Source organism: Nyctereutes procyonoides, unplaced genomic scaffold, assembly GCF_905146905.1.
Source record: "Nyctereutes procyonoides isolate TBG_1078 unplaced genomic scaffold, NYPRO_anot_genome, whole genome shotgun sequence".
Lineage (NCBI taxonomy): Eukaryota > Metazoa > Chordata > Mammalia > Carnivora > Canidae > Nyctereutes > Nyctereutes procyonoides.
In genome coordinates this window covers 806402-825747 of record NW_026575082.1, presented here as the reverse complement: position 1 = coordinate 825747, position 19346 = coordinate 806402, and the positions used below count along the sequence as shown (strand labels likewise).

At 41.7% G+C, this 19346-nt stretch overlaps 1 protein-coding gene across 5 annotated transcripts in view; it reads left to right on the top strand.

Moving 5' to 3' along the window:
- Positions 1-19346, top strand: part of LOC129514446 (probable phospholipid-transporting ATPase IIB) — a 242290-nt gene that overhangs the window by 121859 nt on the left and 101085 nt on the right. For 4 of the 5 annotated variants that reach the window (XM_055333018.1, XM_055333016.1, XM_055333017.1 and 1 more), the window contains one exon: positions 3264-3340. The exons of the other annotated variant lie outside the window; for it this stretch is intronic. In XM_055333018.1, the coding sequence (XP_055188993.1) occupies positions 3264-3340 (77 nt within the window). The remainder of the gene's footprint in view (positions 1-3263; positions 3341-19346) is intronic. 5 annotated transcript variants of the gene reach the window in all.

Genomic DNA, 19346 nt, shown 5'->3' with positions numbered 1-19346 from the left:
TCTGAGTGCATGGGAATATGGTGGCTCTAGTTAACAGCACAGGGGATCCAAGGACCAGGGGTCACCAAAGAGGGACAGCTACTTGTGGTGCCATCCGTCTTCTCCCCCTGATGGTTCAGTGAACATCGTTTCTCCAGAGCAGAGTCAGTGTCCCAGGGAACTGCCATGTTGCAAGTGATAGGTGGATAAGAGAGCGTTCTGATCCTAAACTGCCAAGAGCCTAGAAACAGAGTGTGCCTCTAGACAGGACTGCCAGGCGTGCGTGCAGATGGGGGTCCAGGGGTGACCCCTCTAGAGCGGAGCTGCTGGGCGTGCGTGCAGATGAGGGTCCAGAGGTCACCCCTCTAGAGAGGGACTGCTGGGTGTGTGTGCAGACATGGGACCAGGGCTGATACTGTTTGTGATGAATACAGAAAATGGGAGTAAATACTTGGAAACTTTATAGCAGATGATGAAATAATATAATGGAAAAAAATTGGACATGTATGTTCTTTTTGGTTTTTGTGTTGTTTCATTTATGTTGGTAATTTTTGGCATGATATTTTATAATACTTGTCCTTATGACATATGAGAAATTTTAAAATGAAACCTGTCCGTTCAGTGTACATGGTTTTGAGGCTCCTGTGGCAGAGAGGTCGGTAGATTAGGATTGGAATAGTAGGAGAAGCTGTCCCAGTAGAATCCCCTTGAGGGACCTGACCCAGAGAGTTTTGGAATAGGTGCACTAAACAGTGTGGTGACCAAGCATGGCAGTGGCAGTGGAAATCGCAGAGAACACACCAGCACGTGGTACATAAATCACAACAAGGCTGGGAGTTGTTGCTTCTTGAACCTTGGGTCTCCGGGTCTGGCAGTCTCTGCAGTTGGGAAGTAGGTGGAGCAGCTCCACCACCCCTTCCTGCTGGTCTGTCGCTTTCCTCTGGCACGTGGGGTTGGTGGAGCCCAGACCTGGTGCAGGTCACAATGTCGCTCTTTGTCCCTGGCCTCAGCATCTCTGGGTAAGTTTCCTGAGGTGAATCCGTAGTCTTTGTTAGGGTGGCGGCTGGTACCTGGCTCCCACCAGCCTTTGCTGAGTTACATCTGTTCCAGGCACATGGAAACTCTCTTGTGGCTGGGCAGCCCATGCTGGGGTTTCTGCACTGTCCCCAGCAGGTTCCTAATTGACAGGAAATACTTTGACCGGCTAATAGCTTCTAGGTCTGTCTGTCTCTCTTTCTCTGACATGTTACCTTCGTCTTTTAAGATGAACGTGCTGTGTTGTGGGACCTCTCCTGTCTCATTTTCAAAATGAAGAGGAAACACCTCCCCCCTTTTCTTTTTGCCGTATATACAGGGTTTGCTCAACCTTTTAGCCTCTACTAGTCCATAAATAGGGACCCTTTTTGAAAAGAATGGAGACTACTACAAATACTCCATACTGACTTCAGTAATTTTGGTCTTTAAAAAGCATTGACAGACTCAGAAAAAAAAAATTCGTTATTCTCAGTATACTGAGTATTCCTTTTTAGTGAGAATGAAATGAGATAATATATATGAGAGCCATTACCAGACTTTGGTAGGTTATACAAATAAAACTACAGGAGGGATTCTGTTAAATACTCGTTACCTACGATATATATAACATGCAAATACTGATTATATATCAAATCAATGTATATCTGAATGCATTATATTTTGTCATTTCTCAGATCTCATTTTAGGTACTTGTAACTGTAACATCCACTTAGAGTCAACATTGCTAATAATGTGTCTGGATCTCAGGACAGTGTTTTCTAGCGTGTTCTGCTAATAGTAAAAATAATTGTGCAGTTTGTCTTATTCTGTGTTTGTGCTTTTTTAACATTAGTGAGCTTATTTAACATTAGACACTTTTATATTTTGTTTAAGTTAAGCTTAATTGGCAAAATAGGAAGAAAATACCGATCCGGTAAGATTTAACTTATTACTTCACTGACAAAAGAATTGTTGATATGTTTGTTTAGAAAGTCCTTTATAGTTGGATCCTAATGGAATCTGTGTTTTTCTGAATACTAAGTACAAACCGATCATCGGCAAGTTCGCTTGGACGGTGTGATAGGAAGGGAGCATCTGTGTAGTTAGGCTGGCTTCTGTGCTAGAGAGCCTGCTCTGCTTTCCTCACAGCTCTTCCAGCAGCACACAATTTACAAAGGAGGGAAGAAAGGAAATGGATTATTGTGAAAGAAAGTGTAACTGCTGCAGATATGACCACTGAGCAGCCTTCTAGCATCTCCCATCTTCCTGAATATTCCATGGAGGAAACCATTCGTTATCTAATGCATGTAATATGCAGCTACCAGTTCATATAATCCAGGAGATCGCTAGAATTACCTTTATTCCATGGGTCCTAACTTACAATGTACTGGATTTCACACATTACATTAATATGATATCAAAGAGTTTTTGTATAATTATTCTAGTGATTTCTGCAGTGGTTTTGGTCTCAGTGAGTATTTATGGCTATGACTGTCTTTCTCCCCTTAATCATTTCTCATCTTCAGAATTTAAGAAAACTAGGAACATAAGTAATACATAGCTGCAGTTTAGAAACAGACTTGTATAGTTTTTGACATTACTGAAGTGAGTGCCTCTGAGCCTTGTCACCCAGGAGTTGTTCTAGGGGTATTTGAGTATCCTTTTACCTTAAGTTTGATAGAATAGACATGTACACTTAGAAAATCAGACTTTCAGGAGACATGAATAAAAAAGACTAATAACATCTACATTCAACACCAAGCATTTATGTAATTGTTTTACATAATTATGTAATTATGTCTTATTGTTTTAATCGTATCTGTGCTGAAGTGTCAGCAGAGGCTCTCACACCTGGAAGTACCTGCATCTCTTGTGCAGGGAAACCGGTACAGCTGGTGTAGTTTGGGCTTGAAGGTCTGACCACTTGAGAGGATGCAGCATCTCCTCATTTACCTGCATTGTCCACACACATGGACCAACGAGCAACTTCAACCTTTCTCTTGACAGTGAAAATGGTTTCAGTACCTTTTCTCATAATTCTGTGTAGGTCAATTTGTATAGCTTAAGAAATCATTTCTGTTCTTAAAAGTTTATTTTGAAAGTTGAGATTAGACTTTGTTGAACTAGCCAAATTAAAAGTGCTATTAGATAAATTTGTATAAAATTAAGTAATGAATAATATTTTCTATCAAGACAGTTGATTAGAAAGTGTTCTCTCTGTGCTTACCCTCTGAGGCATTTCTGTAAGGACCACTTTCATGTTTTTGCAGGTACTGTAATAGGTGTTGTCATTTATACTGGAAAAGAGACTCGAAGTGTAATGAACACATCCAATCCAAAAAATAAGGTAGGCTAGATTAAGGAGCAGCTGCTTTAATGACTTGATTTTCCCTTTCAGTGAGAAAGTTCTGAAGTTCTGAAGAGCTTGTTCATTTTAGCTTAATATATAACATAAAAACAGAGTTTGAAAAATGTGGGTGATTTTAGATGTGAATTCTCTGTATTTATGTAACAGTATGCTCATACTGAAGACCTTCCGGAAGTATCTCTGCTGGGTTAATCAAAGTTTTATATGTCTCTTAAATTTTCTTTGTTAGACATACAATTTGCCCATAATTTGATAGCTGACTATGGTCTTTTCAATTTATTTATTTTATACTTTGTACTCTTTTGTATGTTGATGGCTCATTTTTAAAATAAAAGAATCTATATTAATATTTTATAGTATTTAATTGATAGTATGACATTATTAAACTCGTATCACTTAATTTATTTCCATTTCATAAGCATGTTGAAAAACATTTTAGTTTTAAGGACTGCTTAATTATATTACTAAATTGATCATATTTCTGTTATATTCCTGAAATTGCTGTTTATGTAGGCAGCATGTGTGTGCAAGTTATAGCGGAGCAAAAAAAGTTAGTTTGAATCCTCAGATGCTGTTAATTTGGGTAATACATTTTGTACAGTCAAGTCATAGAATGTGCTGGTGTCTGCTTTATGAGAAGCACTTTCTACCTGTGCATTTTACTCATCTTTATTTGAAATATAATCTGAGGTATATCTAAGTAGAAGAAAAAAAGCACTCTCATGGATTCATACCTTGCTTTGTGAGTAATTAATAGAAAAGGTCTTTTGCAGGAAATTTCTAAAAAGCGGTAAAAATGAAATAATTCTTTGAAAAGATATATTGAAGGACAAGATGTATTCCATCTTTTTCAGCTAAATACTATTTAAAAAAAACAGTTAACCCTCCCAACATTAGGAAAGCATCCCTTACCCTTTCAATGTCTGTGCCCGTTTGCAGCGCAGCAGAGTGGCACTGATGTGTTTCCCATCTGGAGAGTATCCTTGCCCTGTCCCAGGTCATATGAGTCATCCTAGTGAGCTCGATGAAGTATTGTGTTTGTTAGGACTCCAAATGTCTGTGTGTGACATATTTACTAAAGTGAAAGACAAATGTTGTGCTACTATTATTTTAGTATAAATTCTGATTGTGATAACAGGGAAAATTATCCCTGTTGATTTATATTACAACTTTGTGCTAATTTGAGGAAATTGAATATACTGCAGGTCATTATTTTTTCATTAGAATTAAATTTATTTAAAAATAAATTATTAAATTTTTGACAGAATTACATGCATGTTTGTGTATGTTTTCTATGAAGTACAGTGATTTTTTTTTCTTTAGTAAGCAAAATTAGAACATTCTAACAATGCATATATGAGTCCTAGGGTAGTATTTTTTCTTAATCATTTTACTTTTAGGATGAATATTGAGGGTAAATTTAATTTTAAATACTAAGATTTAAAATCTTAAAAGTTATCCTGTCATGTAACACAACTTCTGCTTCTTCTCACCTTCCTCTTAAGGGCAGCTTTCACCTCGCATTGTCTGTGTCCACACCTGACTGTTTTGCATGGTTCCCATGCTGTTCCCTTAGGTGTTGACACAGAGCCAGTTAGGTGACCTTTCCCAGGTGTGTGCCTGTGGTAAAGAACTCTGGCCCTGAGGCTTAGCTGCCTGGTTAGAGCTGGTGTTGCCACTAACCAGCTCTGTGACCCTGAGCGAGTGGCTTCATTCTGTGTCTCACCACTCAGTATGTGTTAGCCATTGCTACCGTCTTCCTGTAAAATGAAGCACACGTTGTGAATGAGTGCCTGGCCCTCATCAGCCCAGAAATAGTCTGTGTGCACATAGCTGTTCATACACTCTGTCCTGCCCCACGCTGCCCCAGCCTGGAGACCGTCTCTGTGCCCATGTCAGCAGTCTTCCCTCCATTCCTCCTCCTTCCTCTTCCTCTTGCTCTCCTTTTTTAAAAAAAAACTTCTAAATCCCTTGGTATTAACACAATGTATCTATAACAGGAAGGTTATCTTTGATTTTTTGCACAACTGGATTCAAAACTCTGCTCTGCCACTGGTCAGCTTCACATGTGGAGTGAACACGCCCTTTCATTGGCTGGCATCTTCCTCGGCATCTCCCTCTAGTTGGAAATCAGTGTAACTGTGATAGCGACAGCCCAGGGAGAATGCTGACATGCGGCGAGTTCTGTTCAGAGCACTTTGTGTACATGATGTCTGAATCAGCACGACCAACCTTGGGGGAAATGGCATCATCTGGTTTTAGAGCAGGGGACATTACAGTGCAGGAGGCTCTGCTTGTCACCATGGTGCATGCTTCGTGAAAGCACTGTAGATCATAGAACTCCAGCTTGCTAGGAAAACATTTTGTCATTAACAAAATAATCTTCGGATAAGAATAAAGTCTCTAAATTTGCATGTGTTACTAAAACTAAGTGCTAAATGCCAGGTTTATAGGAAAAAATTTCAGGAAAACATTATAAGCATGTTCAGTGGACAAAAAGTAATGGGTGTAATTTATCTAGGGGAAGTACTGATATATGTTGAATGAAAAGATGATGTGATATTTGAATCCCTAAAGAGAAAAGGAAGACAGAAAATATTATTCACTGTAAGACATCATGTGAAGACTACATCTTAGTGTTCTTCCAGTAGCTTACTAAGTCAGTAAAGATTTGGACTTCAGAGAAGGCTACTGGGAACAAAAAGGAAACATTCGAAAGGGAAATCAGATCGTTTAGCTGAGTTTCCCTTCCTCAGGGAAGCACACTATTCCTTATACTCATTCTGAAGTGTGTGTGGGCCAGTCACTGACACAGTGGTCAGGTGAATTTCTGTGGTAGCATTCATGACAGCAGAGGAATTGGGGCTGGGGAAATACATATTTATAAAGGAGTTCTGTCTCTCAGTCATGCTGTCATACAAACTGCCCTAAAACCACAGGAACATACTACAGCAAAGACTGCTTTTCTCCTTTGAGCATGTGTCTAACATGTTGGCAGGTGCTCTGCTCCTCATTGTCCCTCAGGGAACCCTCCTGGACACATGATTCCATGACCACTGGGTAGAAAGACACTGACATGACGGATTGCATACTGACTTGCAGCTTCTGCCAGTGAGTGGCACAGGTCACATTGCCTTGGTCAGAGCAAGCAATGGCCTCGTGGAAGGTGAAGGAGTCAGGACAGTTATATCCCTTCCCCAAGCGCAGAACGTGGGAAAAGCAGGAACATGTAATGACTTAGAACCACTGGCTACCCAGCATAGTTATAGATGAGAGTGTCCAGGCCTTTTCTGTACACTAAGAATCAAAACAAAATAGGAACTTCCTAAAACCCCGTGGAATGCTGGCGGTAAAGGCCTCTAAGGCAGAGGAAGAGGAGCCAGGAAGGCTGAAGGAGGAAAGCCCTTCTGAAGATGCATGGTGGTGCACACACAGCATGCCGAGATCATTGGGGAGAAAAATGAAAAGAGACTAGTGATTTAGCAACAGGAGGATCCTGGTGAAATGAGAATCATTGTCTTTAACTTCTTCGGTGGAATCGGATGCAAAAGCAGATATGGGGACCCTGTGCGGAAGGTCGAGGGTGTTGGGAAGGACAGTGGTGGGGAGGGAACCCAAAGCACTGAGGGAGCAATAGGGATGCAGGCAAAGGATTTTATTGATTTTGTTTGTTTCTGGTGAGAGAATGATAAAACTATTAATGCCTTCCATAAAAGGAGAGAGAGAGAGAGAGAATCTTAGTTTATAAAGGGGAAAATATAGTCTACAGAAGAGTAAGTTTGATGTGCATCCCGCAGTAACTTAAATGTGGGAGCTTGAGGTCACTGGAGAAAATATTGTATGTTGTTAAATGGCAAAGAGCTGCCATGTGCAGTAGGGTGTGGTTGTTGGGCTTTGGAGAAGTAGGGGCAGTGCTTGGTCCTTGGCTCTGTAGCATATTGTTCCCTGCCTCCCCCATAGTGTGTGCAAGGGGGACCTGTTCCTTTGTGAAACTGCGATGCGCTGTTGGGAAGGAAAGCACTGCAGTCAGAGTTGTGTGGATGAAGAGGGAGAAGCTAATGATAACACTCCTTCAGGTGGGGAGATGGATGCAGAACATGGCTGGAGTCAGCGAGGATTCCTGAAAGCACAGGGGAACATTGCGGCCTGACCATTTAGCTCATTGGTTCTTGATCAATGGTAAGGACCCAACTGCTGCTGGGAATCTTAAATCTGTGATGGAGCTAGTAATGAGCAAGTGGCTTTCTCCAGTGGATGTTCAGGAGCCCCAGAGCAGAGGCAGAGACATGAACAGAGAAATGTCTGGTCCGAAGTGACGGGTGGTGGGGTGAGCGGGTTGGGGGCTCTTCCCTCAGTAGCTGCCACACCTGCTTGCAGATGCATACAGGCAGCCAGGGTCCTGCGGGTTGCGATACTAGACATGACGGCCTGCTCCTGGGGCCCCTGTCCCCCGTGCCCTTTGCCCCACGCAGGTGTGGAGTGTTGGGTGAGAGCTGTTGCACCAAATCCTGTCTCCCCCTGGGAAAAGCACCAGTTGCCTCCATTGAGTTGGGGGACTTGAATGTGACTCCTCATGGAGGCGGGGGTGCTTATGTACCAGCATACCCTCCCAGAGCTGAGGGAAGGACATCTGTTGTGTAACCAATTTTACTAGTTGCTTCATAAAATCTATTTTTAAACTTGTCATTCTGCCTATCTCATTTCCCAAGCCTTAATTTGGGCATTTCTCCTTTTGTCTTCATTTTGTCTATTTCGTTCTTCTCTAGCTGCTTATTAGAAAGAAAACATCAAACAGAAAAGTAAGGAGAAAAATATGATCACTTGTCTCATCTTCTCCTGTGGCCACACATCCCTCCAACTCTATCCTATCCATGCATTTTAAAAAACAGAGATTAGGGCACTTTGTCTAGCTGCTGCATTAGCTGGCTACCTTACTTTGCAACACCTCTCTGTCCACACAGCCTTTTCTCATGACCCAACTGAGTGGCCTCAGCGTCACCTCTGCTTGTACAGAGGCCACCCCCAGGTGTCTCTCCTAGACCTGAATCAGAAACTGCAAGTGCAGCCACCTCTGAGACGGAGAGCCACCGCCTCCTTAGTGGCCACAACAATATGAAATGTAAAGAGAATTTATAGGCAAATAAAGCTGCAACCACATTTCACTCAGTCATATGTCCCACCTGATGCACCCTTTCAGAGTGGTCCTTGGAATTGGTTTTCAAAATCTAAGGTGATAATTTTATAAGACTCAGAATATACAGCCTTAAGCTTATTACAAGAGTTTATTAGAATACCTTTTATTTATCTTTTAAAATATTTTATTTATTCATGAGAGACAGACACAGAGAGGCAGAGTCCCTGAGCCAAAGGCAGATGCTCAACCACTGAGCTACCCAGGCTCCCTATCAGAATTTTTTTAAATGTAGCATGTTTCATCCAGTCGTGGGGATTAATACCACAATCTACAACGTTGTTATGGAGGACCTGAGTTCTAAGATACAGACCAGTTCTTGTGGCTTCTTTTCAGGACAAGAACGTGTGCCTCCAGTGCGCCAACAGGCGCGAGGAGGGACATGGGGTCTACTTAGTCTGAAATTGTTATCTTAAACCTGAGCAAATCAAAAGTTTTTATTACTAAGCAGTTACTTTTATAATAATATTTGGTGAAAGTTTAAATTATAAGGAATACAACTTGAGTAATGGACTGTTTTATAAAACCTAGCTTGAGATATATTTAATAAGATGATACTTGATTACATTTAAGAGGGAAAAATTCTTACAGGAGGTTAAGAAAAATCAATTGTGACAGGCTGCCATTTTCATGCCATTCATAATAATAAGTTGCTCAGAGCAAGAGCATCAAGGATGAAATGGTAATACAAATTGCTTCAAGTAGTTATTGTAATCCCTTGGGCATATTGATTTGTGTTTCTAATAAAAAGATGCTTTCAAACGTCTCACTGACAGACAGGTGATATGTGCCATTATGTGAATTAGAGCTACTTCTTGTTCTCTGAATTGTTGTAAAGGCGTTTTCAGATAACAGAACAAAATAGAATCAGCTATGCTGTACTTTGTGGGTTGAAATATCAAGGCTGTGTTGGAAAATAGCTTACTTCTTTTTAAAAGGACAATTTATTAATATTTTAAAAGTTGTATTGACTTATATACTAAGATTGTTACCATAGAATAACTTCTCTTTTTTTCTTGTGGTTGCATGCAATCATGGCACCCCTTAATTTTTTTAATAGTTGCCTTCTTGAGTAATAAAATCTTTGGGTTTAAATATGTGTTTAGAAATGTGATGATGTGCTTTGCGAAAGAGCTGCATGTTGTGGAATACAGCAACGTGGTGGATCTCTGTGGATAAAAAGACTTTGGGAATGCTTTTTTTAGATAACTGTTATTAATATTAACAAATCATAGTGTTTGAAAGCCTCATCAGGAAAAGATTAACTAGAGAAACAAGCCTACAATAAAGTAGTTCAGCGGCATGCCGACAGGACCCAGTGTGGCTCTCAGGGTTATGGCAGCACCCACCCCGCCTTTGCTGCATTTGTGACTGCACACTTTAATATTACAGCTGCTCACAATTAAAAATTGTGTTTCTTCATCAGCAGTGTGAACGTAAATAAACTTATAATTTCAGGAAAGCAATAAAGAGGCAAAATGCTAAATAGTTAGAAAGCAATCCTAATGATAACACCTGGGACATAATGCTCTATCAGAGTATGCAGCAAATATCTATACTGGGAAACCTGGATTTAGTCCCTAAGTTCATTTTAAATATGAATTTGATTATAAAGCAGGTGTTCTAAATGGGAACATGAGCATATTTATTATTTAAAATAAATACTTTGTATCAATAAAAAAAACTTAGTGTTACATAAAACTCTGAATGAGGAAGGCTTACTAATCATTTATTGCATATTCATTGAGAACTACTTGATAATACTTTATCATTTCTGAGCAGTATAGTTAAATTCTTTATAATCAAAATCATAACAAAGAAGTATAGGGACCTCTGGGTGCCTTAGTTGGTTAAGTGTCTGACTCTTGCTTTTGGCTCAGGTCATGATCTCGGGGTGTGGAATTGAGCCCCCTAGTTGAGTTCTGGGCTCAGAGAGGAGTCTGCTTGAGATTCTCTCTCTAAATAAGTAAATGAATCTTTAAAAAATGAAAGAAGTATAATTTATTGAAGAAGCAAATAAATATTTTCATAATTGTCTTTATTTTTTGAAATCCTTGTTTCCTTACTCTGAGGCTTTAAAAATTGTTAGAAATTTGTGGAAGTTGTGATGCCTTGTTGATCAGGATGTTTCCATCTTACTTTGTATGAGCTCACAAACCTGAGTGCTTACCATCACCACCTTATCCTGAAGCCTTTTTGACCAGGATCTGAAATATCTAGTGGGACCAAGAGTAAGGAGTAAGGTCAGTTTTAAACCTTTTATCAGAACTGGAGGAAGGTGGTGTGTGGATAACAATGTTATGAGTAGAGACAGGAAGGGGGAATAGTGAGGTTTTCTGTTGTTCCAAGATTGCCAGACTTGGTGTTATCTTCCCAGGGAGGCTGTGGGTGTGGTGTTATCTTCCCAGGGAGGCTGTGGGCTATAGGCCTACCGTGGGACTCTTCATGCTGAGGCCTCGCGTGGCTGTCACGGATCAGGAAGAGGTCACGAGTGTGGTGTGGGTTCAGAAGCAGACTTCCAGTAGGGGGGGAGATACTGACCCAGCCCAGGTAGAGAGGTCACCTTGGTTCCTTACTGTGCCTGGGAAGGCCTACAGTGCAGGGCTATCAGCCCCCATGGTGGCTCTTCCTTCTTAGAGAAGCTGGTTAGGAGGAAAACATGGCCTAGCCTCACTTGGCAGGCCATGTGGGGTGCTTGTCTAAGGGCATCTGCCTGGGTGGGGTGGAAGGCCCACTGGCTCCTTGTGCTAGGCACCTCCAGTTTACTACCGGGGCCCCTGCACCCCACCCCCGAGGCCAGCTGCGTGCAACGATTGCTCTGTGCTGGCCACTGTTGCAGCATCAGCCCACTGGCATAGCATCCACCACATGTACTGAATGATGAGGTAGTTTTCTTAAGGAGCTGTTCATTTTTTTCCCTTGATTTTTTGAGTTGATTTTTTCCAAGTGATAATTTTTTTAAAAATATTCCTCAGCAATAAATCTTAAAACATCTGGTTTCAACTTAATTGTCTTCTCATACATCTGAAAATATATTCTGAATGCTACTGTTTTTTAAAAATTTGATTTGTCAACGTACCAAAGTTTCTTTTTTAAAACTGCATTAACTAAAACATGTGTATGATAAATTTAACATGAAATTAAATGGCTCTGTTTTCTCCTATGTAATTAGCAGTGTCAGCTAATAATTACCTTTTGTAAAACTTTAAAATATATCGTGTGTGTGTGCATGTGCATGTGCAGGCGCGAGCTTTCCCACTGTGCTGAACTGTTGAGTGCCTGGGATTTCTTTCTGAGGGACAATCATCCACACGAAGCATCTCTGAAAGGCTTGTTTTTAAATTGCATAATGCCATCAAAATCAAAACGTTTTGGAGGGAGGCCTTGAGTCAGAATGATGTTTTCGAACAGTGTTGTTTGAACACCATTAGGCTTAGAAACTTCTGTGGGATAAATTACACATCAGAAATTCCTTTTCTTTACCTTCAGTATAAATTGAAATCAGCATGCCGGTGTATTTCATAGTATATTCAAGAGGTAATAGAAAGTTTCAAGTGAACCCAAAATATAGTGGTAAAGGTTAATTAGTCCCTTCCTCCAGTGAACAGAGCCTTCCAGTAGCAAAACTTGAATAAATATTAGTTGAAGTACTTGCTGTTTGATGTTTTGAAGTCTTGATGGGAGGTGACGTCACAGGAAGAGCTCTGCCCCAGGCAGATGGGAGGGCCTCAGAATGAGGGAACCAATGATGCCAGAGGGTGCACAGGGTGTGTCACCCGTTGTCAACAACTCATCTTAGTGATTGTGTGAACTGGATCCTGACACAGGTTTAGTTTCTGAGGGTGGGTTAGTTAGTGCAGTGGGCTGGCTGAGTGAGCTGTTTGCTTGGTTGATGAGAATTTGTGCTGAATGAAGCCAAGATGGAGAGGACCTTTCAGGAGAGCAGTGTCCCCTGAGTTATCTCATTCCTGGCAAAGGAAAGCAGGCTGGTAAATGACGGATGGTGACAGCAAGGTGCTCACGGTGCTATCAAGGGGCTTTGTGTCACCTGGGGCACCTGTGCTCATTGGTTCCTTTGCTCCATTAAAACTTCTAAAATATTTAGGCACATCTGTGTAGCTCAGTGGTTGAGCATCTATCTTAGGCTCAGGGCATGATCCTGGGGTCCTGGGATCGAGTCCTGAAACTTCTAAAATTTTTAAACAAATGAGATATTATTACAGACAGAACTATAAGTAACAGTACTTTTTGATTATGAAACATTTTTTGAAGCACATCTAGTTCACAAAAATTTTTATTTTCAAAACAGAGAAGAAGAATTATTTACAGTAAAGTTTATAAAAGTTTTCACCCTGATACTTTAGGGATTTAAAATGATGTATTTTATACAGATACACAACAGTATGGGTAGAACTTTGAAAATACAATTATTGCCTAAGCTGCCAATCACTGTTTCCATTGGGGCTCCTCTGGCAGGAGATGGGGTCGTAAAAACTCAGGTGAATTTAATATGTGTGCATGCTGTGCAAGTGACTGGCAACACCTGTATGCTGGTGGCTGGAGTGCTCTCGTGGTCATCTTCCCTTGTACCCGTGCCTGCCTGCCTCCCCATGGGTGGGCTTCCCCTCCTTCCCCATGGGGCCCAGCACACCTGGATATCAGCACCCACACATGTCTCAGGCGTCACCTCCACCCATCAGGGTTTCCCACAGTGCTGGGATGGCAACCCGTCCAGGTGCCACTGCCATCCCCCTCTCCCACACAGCTCACACAGCTGCTTCCCCATTTGTTCTCAGCTTTGCACCCAGCAACACACATGCTTGCAAAGTACAGGTTGGTGTGAGGTTAGTTTCCTGCCCAAAGTGGTTCCAGGGGTCCCCATTGCTCTCAGAGCAAACACCGGCCCCTCTGCTATAGCCGGGAGGCCCTGACCTCTTGCAGGAGCTCCTTGTGGGCTGTGCCCGCCCTGCTTGGTGTTTTTGCCCAGAGGCTCACCTCTGCTTCTGTGCTTAAATAAGTAAACCTGGGGTAACTATTTATGTGTCTGTGGTTTCCACACATCATTAACTCCCTGGAGGCAGGAGTTGTGCCTTTTTCTCTTCCTGCAGTCCAAGCTCCTCAGACATAATGGATGTTGGATAGTTTAAATTAGGAGCAAAGAAGGATATAAAGATGATTCGCCTGAAAGTTATGTAGAGTCTTTGTGGGAGACGTGGGCCTACCTGTAATAAACACTGGAGATGCTGTCCTAGGTGATAAAAGTGCTCTGGCAGTATGTGGATGGGGGGGGGGGCAGCTACAAGATGGAGGGCACACATTTATTGATCACTCCAGATTCTACACTTGGTGCTGTCCATATCGTCTTATGTGTGACTGTTGGTTTTCTGTTTGTTAGTGCGGTTATTATCTGTTACTGTCCTTGGTTTTTGGTTTTTTGTTTTTCTAAGAATTTATTTATTTATTCATGAGAGACACAGAGAGAGAGGCAGAGACAAAGGCAGAGGGAGAAGCAGGCTCCCTGTAGGGAGCCTGATATGGGACTCGATCCCAGGACACCAGGATCATGCCCTGGGCCAAAGGCAGACACTCCACCGCTGAGTCACCCAGGCATCCCTACTGCCCTTGATTGATGTTTATATTCTCCCTTTGTCCTGTGGGAATGCATTCAGCCCAGTGTCTGTGTCCCATTATCATAAAGCCATCATTTAGAAATATTGTAAGTGGGATTGAAAAACTAGACAGCCACATGCAGAAGAATGAAACTGGACCATCTTCTTACACCAGACACATAAATTCAAAATGGATGAAAGGCCTAAATGATACAGGAATCTTACCAAATCCTAGAGGAGACCACAGGCAGCAACCAGTTTGACCTCGGCCGTAGCAACTTTTTGCTAGACACGTCTCCCAAGGTGAGGGAAACAAAAGCAAAAGTAAACTATTGGAACCTCATCAGGGTAAAAAGCTTTTGCATGGCAAAGGAAATAACAAAACTAAAAGGCAACCGACAGAATGGGAGAAGATATTTACAAATGTCCTGTCAGACAAAGAGCTAGTATCCAAAATCTATAAAGAACTTAATCAAACTCAACACCCAAAAATCAAAAATCCAGTCAAGAAATGGGCAGAAGACATGAACAGACATTTCTCCAAAGAAGACCAATACATGGCCAACAAGCACATGAGAAAATGCTCTGCATCACTTGCCATCAGGGAAATACAAAACAAAACTACAGTGAGATACAACCTCATACCTGTGAGAATGGTGAAAATTAACAAGACAGGAAACAACAGATGTTGGAGAGGATGTGGAGAAAGGGGAATCCTCTTGCACTGTTGGTGGGAATGTGAACTGGTGCAGCCACTCTGGAAAACTGTGTGGAAGTTCATCAAAAAGTAAAAAATAGAGCTACCCTAAGACCCAGCAATTGCACCTCTAGGTATTTACCCCAAAGAGGGATACCTGCACCCCAGTGTTCAGAGCAGCCATGTCCACAAGAGGCAGACTGTGGAAAGAGTCCAGATGTCCTTCGACAGGTAAATGGATAGAGAAGATGTGGTCTATATATACAATGGAATATTACTCAGGTATCAAAAAAAATGAAATCTTACCATTTGGAGTGATGTGGATGGAGCTAGAGGGTCTTATGCTGAGTGAAATAAATCTACCAGGGAAAGACAAATACATGATTTTACTGATATGTGGAATATAAGAAATAAAACACAGGGACATAGAGGAAAGGAAAGAGGAAAATAAGATGAAAATCAGAGAAGGATACAGACCATAAGAGACTCTGAACTCTAGGAAATAAACAGGTCACTGGAGGGGTGGGGGATGGGGTCATGGGGTGATGGGCATGAAGGAGACACGGGATGTGATGAGCACTGAGTGTGATATAAGACTGAGGAATCACTGATCCCTACCTGTGAAACCAGTGATACACTATCTGTTAACCAAATTGAACTTCAGACAAATAAACAAACCATTTGTTCTTTCTACCACAAAAAGATGTTCCAGATTCATCTTATACTTTCTTTGCCCCTGTCCTAGGATCAGCCCTGGATTGCTCCCAGCAGAGAGTAGTATTTGGAAGTCAGGGTCTGGGGCCTGTATGTGCTTATTGCTGTTGAGATGGCTGTATCCAGACGCCAGCATCAGACAGAGTAAGGAGACTGGTGCTAGTATGACAGGAAGACAGACACATGCACATACTGTCAGGCCTATTTTGTATTGTATATACTAAACACTGAGTTCAGATACACTTGCTCTAAGTTTCTTCTAGAACCTGAGAAATATGGCTACTGTTGCCCTTGACATGTTTACTTATTTCATCAATCCCTGCACTTGCCAGCTGCACCTCCTGTCCAGCTCCAGTGTCTGGGTCAGACCATCCTTGCCTGTCTCCTTCTTCGGGAGGCTTGCCACTAGCCCTACTTCTGGGCTGGTGTCACTCTGCTTGGGCGCAGACATATGCATTGTGTTTAGAAAGGACAGGGACACATTTACGTAATTACTCTCCAGCTGTTTTATTTTTGTTTCATTTCTTGAGGGCTGAAACCATTGTTTATTCATTTTTTAGACCTCAGCCAAAGCTTATAGTGTGTTAAGACAGACCTGTGAGGTGTGCAGTAAGTGCTGATTGTACAGATGAGTTGGTTGTTGAGAGAGCCAATGAAAGACGTATTAAATACTTAAAGCCTCACCCTGAAAGAACCTTTAGGTGAGGATAGAATAGTATTTGTCTTTAATTGATTTAAGAGGAAGTAAGATCAGAATTACTCAGGGTCTCTTTGAGTGTTTAATATAACATTTCTCTGGTGAGCAGATTTTTTTATTGTTTGCATGTCCATAGTCGCAGACTGCTGTGCCCAGACTGCTGTGTAACAGGTGTTCATGGATGGGAACCTCCATCTCTCTGTAGAAAGCCCTGGGCAGACACAGGTGCCGCCGGGGCCTGATGCTTCATGTGGACTCCAGCTCCCCTCCCTCCACATCTGCCAAACAGCTATCTGTGGGACCCTGGCCAAAGAGACGAGTAAAACCGTGTCCCTTCCCTTTCTCCGTCTGCTACTTTCTCCACAAGTGGAGCTGACCTAATGTAAACTGCCTTTTGCATATGGTACTGTTTAGGATTCAAAATAAACACTGTCCTGAAAGAGATTATGATCAAAAGAGGGAATTCGTCATGGATACATTTCTCTTCTGTCTCTTTCCTTACATTTTACACATAGTAGTACACTCTCAGTAAATAGTGACTTATTTTAGGTCTGAGTTTCTGTGCTGACATTAAGGTTAGGCTCTTTTTGTTTGTTTGGTATTCCAAATTAAGTGACTTTAAAGTTAATAAACAGACTCAGGCCTAGCACTGAAGTTTATGTCTTCAAGCCACAGAGCAGGATTCCTATTGATTCTGCTGTTGGTACTGATGGCTAACTAAGCATTGAGTACCTCTCTTCCTTGCAGCAACGCTGATGGCTGATGCTGCGCTCTGTAGAACTGTGTGGTTGCAGAGCTGCATTGTGGACCCTCTCCAGCCACCATACACAGACATACACACGAGAAGCAGAGAAAGAGACAAATGTCACATTACTACATGTATTGCGTTAACCTGTGGAAATGAGGGGCTTGTGTAGGTTACAATTTAGAGAAGGATTTATTTTGTTTTGGTTGGATGTTTAGTCATTCAGGAAACAATCTTAAGTTAAAGTCAATAATTTGTTTTTTTATTACAATTACAAAAATTGTTTCTTAGCCTTAAGACACAGACATGGTTGGAAACACAACATAGAAAACAGAATTTTCATAATGGACCAATTTAATATGTTTTTAATTCCAAACAATATGAAGAAAAATGATTACTTCCAAGTTTTAATTTTGGGCTAAGATGATGCATTTGTTCTATACTTTAGATAAATGCAGATGACATTGCAGCAGCTTGATTTCAGGGGTATGTGTGCACTTTGCCTTCTCAGCAGTTAATTCAGGTTACTATGGAATGTACTCTAGATTCTAGAAGAGAATCAGATTGAGAAGTTTCCTCACATTCTTTAGTTTAGTCATCAGTTCTTCGAGATCTGTTCTCAAGCCATGAGAGTTGTAACCCTTCTTTTTTTTTTTTAAGATTTTATTTATTTATTCATGAGAGACACACACAGAGAGAGAGGCAGATACAAATGCAGGGAGCCCGACGTGGGACTCGATCCCAGGTCTCCAGGATCACACCCTGGGCTGAAGGCGGCGCTAAACCGCTGAGCCACCTGGCTGCCCGACTCGTAACACTTCTAAAGATATTTGTGGTTGCTAATTAACTGACACCAGTAAATAAATACGCGGGTTTTGGACATTTTAAAGGATCCTTGTGATTGCACAATTTCATTTAGCACATGTGAGTCATTTTAAGGATGTGTAATATTCTAGGTTGTAGCTGTGTGTTCTTTTTTTGTTTTAATGCTGAATCAGTACATTGAAAGGAAAAGAAGGGTTCTGGGGAGCTGGGTTTGTTTTTCAAAGTAAGATTCACATTGCTCAGGAGAGACTTTATGAATGTGCGAGTTTTATGAATAAATGAAGAGTAATTTAGTTATTTTCTCCTTACAATCAATGTAAACAGTTCAAGAAGTATAAAAATGAAAAAAAAATGAAAAAAAAAAGAAGTATAAAAATGTTCAGTGTGTTACTTTGTTAATGCTGCAGTGCTAGCTTTTCGAAGTAAAATGGAAGGTTTTCAGGCATCCTTTTGTCTCCCCAGAATGGTGGGACATTCTCTTCTTACTGGTCCATTCTACCTCTGTTTTGTTGTCCCATCTGAGTTTCAGTTAGTTCGGTTGCTGGATGCAGGTCGAGCTGTTTGCTGCTGTTATTAATTTTGTGAAGTTGTTTCTGTTTATAATTTTTTTCTTTTTTAACGGCGGGGGCCATGGGAGACAGAGGGAGAGAGAGAGAATCCAAGCAGACTCCACGCTCAGCACAGAGTCAGATGTGGGGCTCCATCTCCCAATCCTGAGATCATGACCTGAGCTGAAATCAAGAGTCAGGCACTTCACTTACTGAGCTACCCAGGAGCCCATTTATAATCTTTTGATATCAATTCACCAATTATGTTTCATACTAAGAAATCAAGTATAAATTCTCCAAGTTCTATTTAGTGCTCCTGGAACCACCTGGGACACTGCTGACTTGCACCATCATCCATCCATGAACACTTGTTTTGTCAGCTCAGGAAAAGTACAGGGGCTTAGACATCTGTTCCTTTAGGGACTCCTCATCCTCTCCCTGGGAGACACATTAACAGACCATTTTAAAACAGACTTTACCTTTACAGTCCTACTAGTCCTCGGGTGTTTGGGGAACATTGGAGACTGACCTAACAAACCTGGGATTGTGAGGGAGGTATAGCCTGGAGGGGGTTAGACTCCAGGAGTGGTAGGGCGCTACAGGCTCCTCCCTGTCAGGGGCGAGCAGAGATCCTGGGTGCATAGGTCCCGGAGCAGGACTAATTGTGTGCTGTTGGCGTGTGAGGTTAAGGGAGGGAGGGGTAGAATCGTCCTTGAGGAAGCAGTTGAGGGCTTCGTGCCGCTGTGGAGGGCTTGACCTACATCCTAGAGCCAGGAGAAAACAAGCTAAGGGTGGGGGGCTGTGTGTGGTACATTGTTCTGACCACTGTGTGAAGATGGACAGCAGGTGAGTAGGGCGAGACCCATTTCAGGCAGTTCAGTGTCATAGTCTCTACAGCACAAGATTGGGGTCATGATACTGTGTAGTTTATATACAATACATTGCCTGACACCTCATAA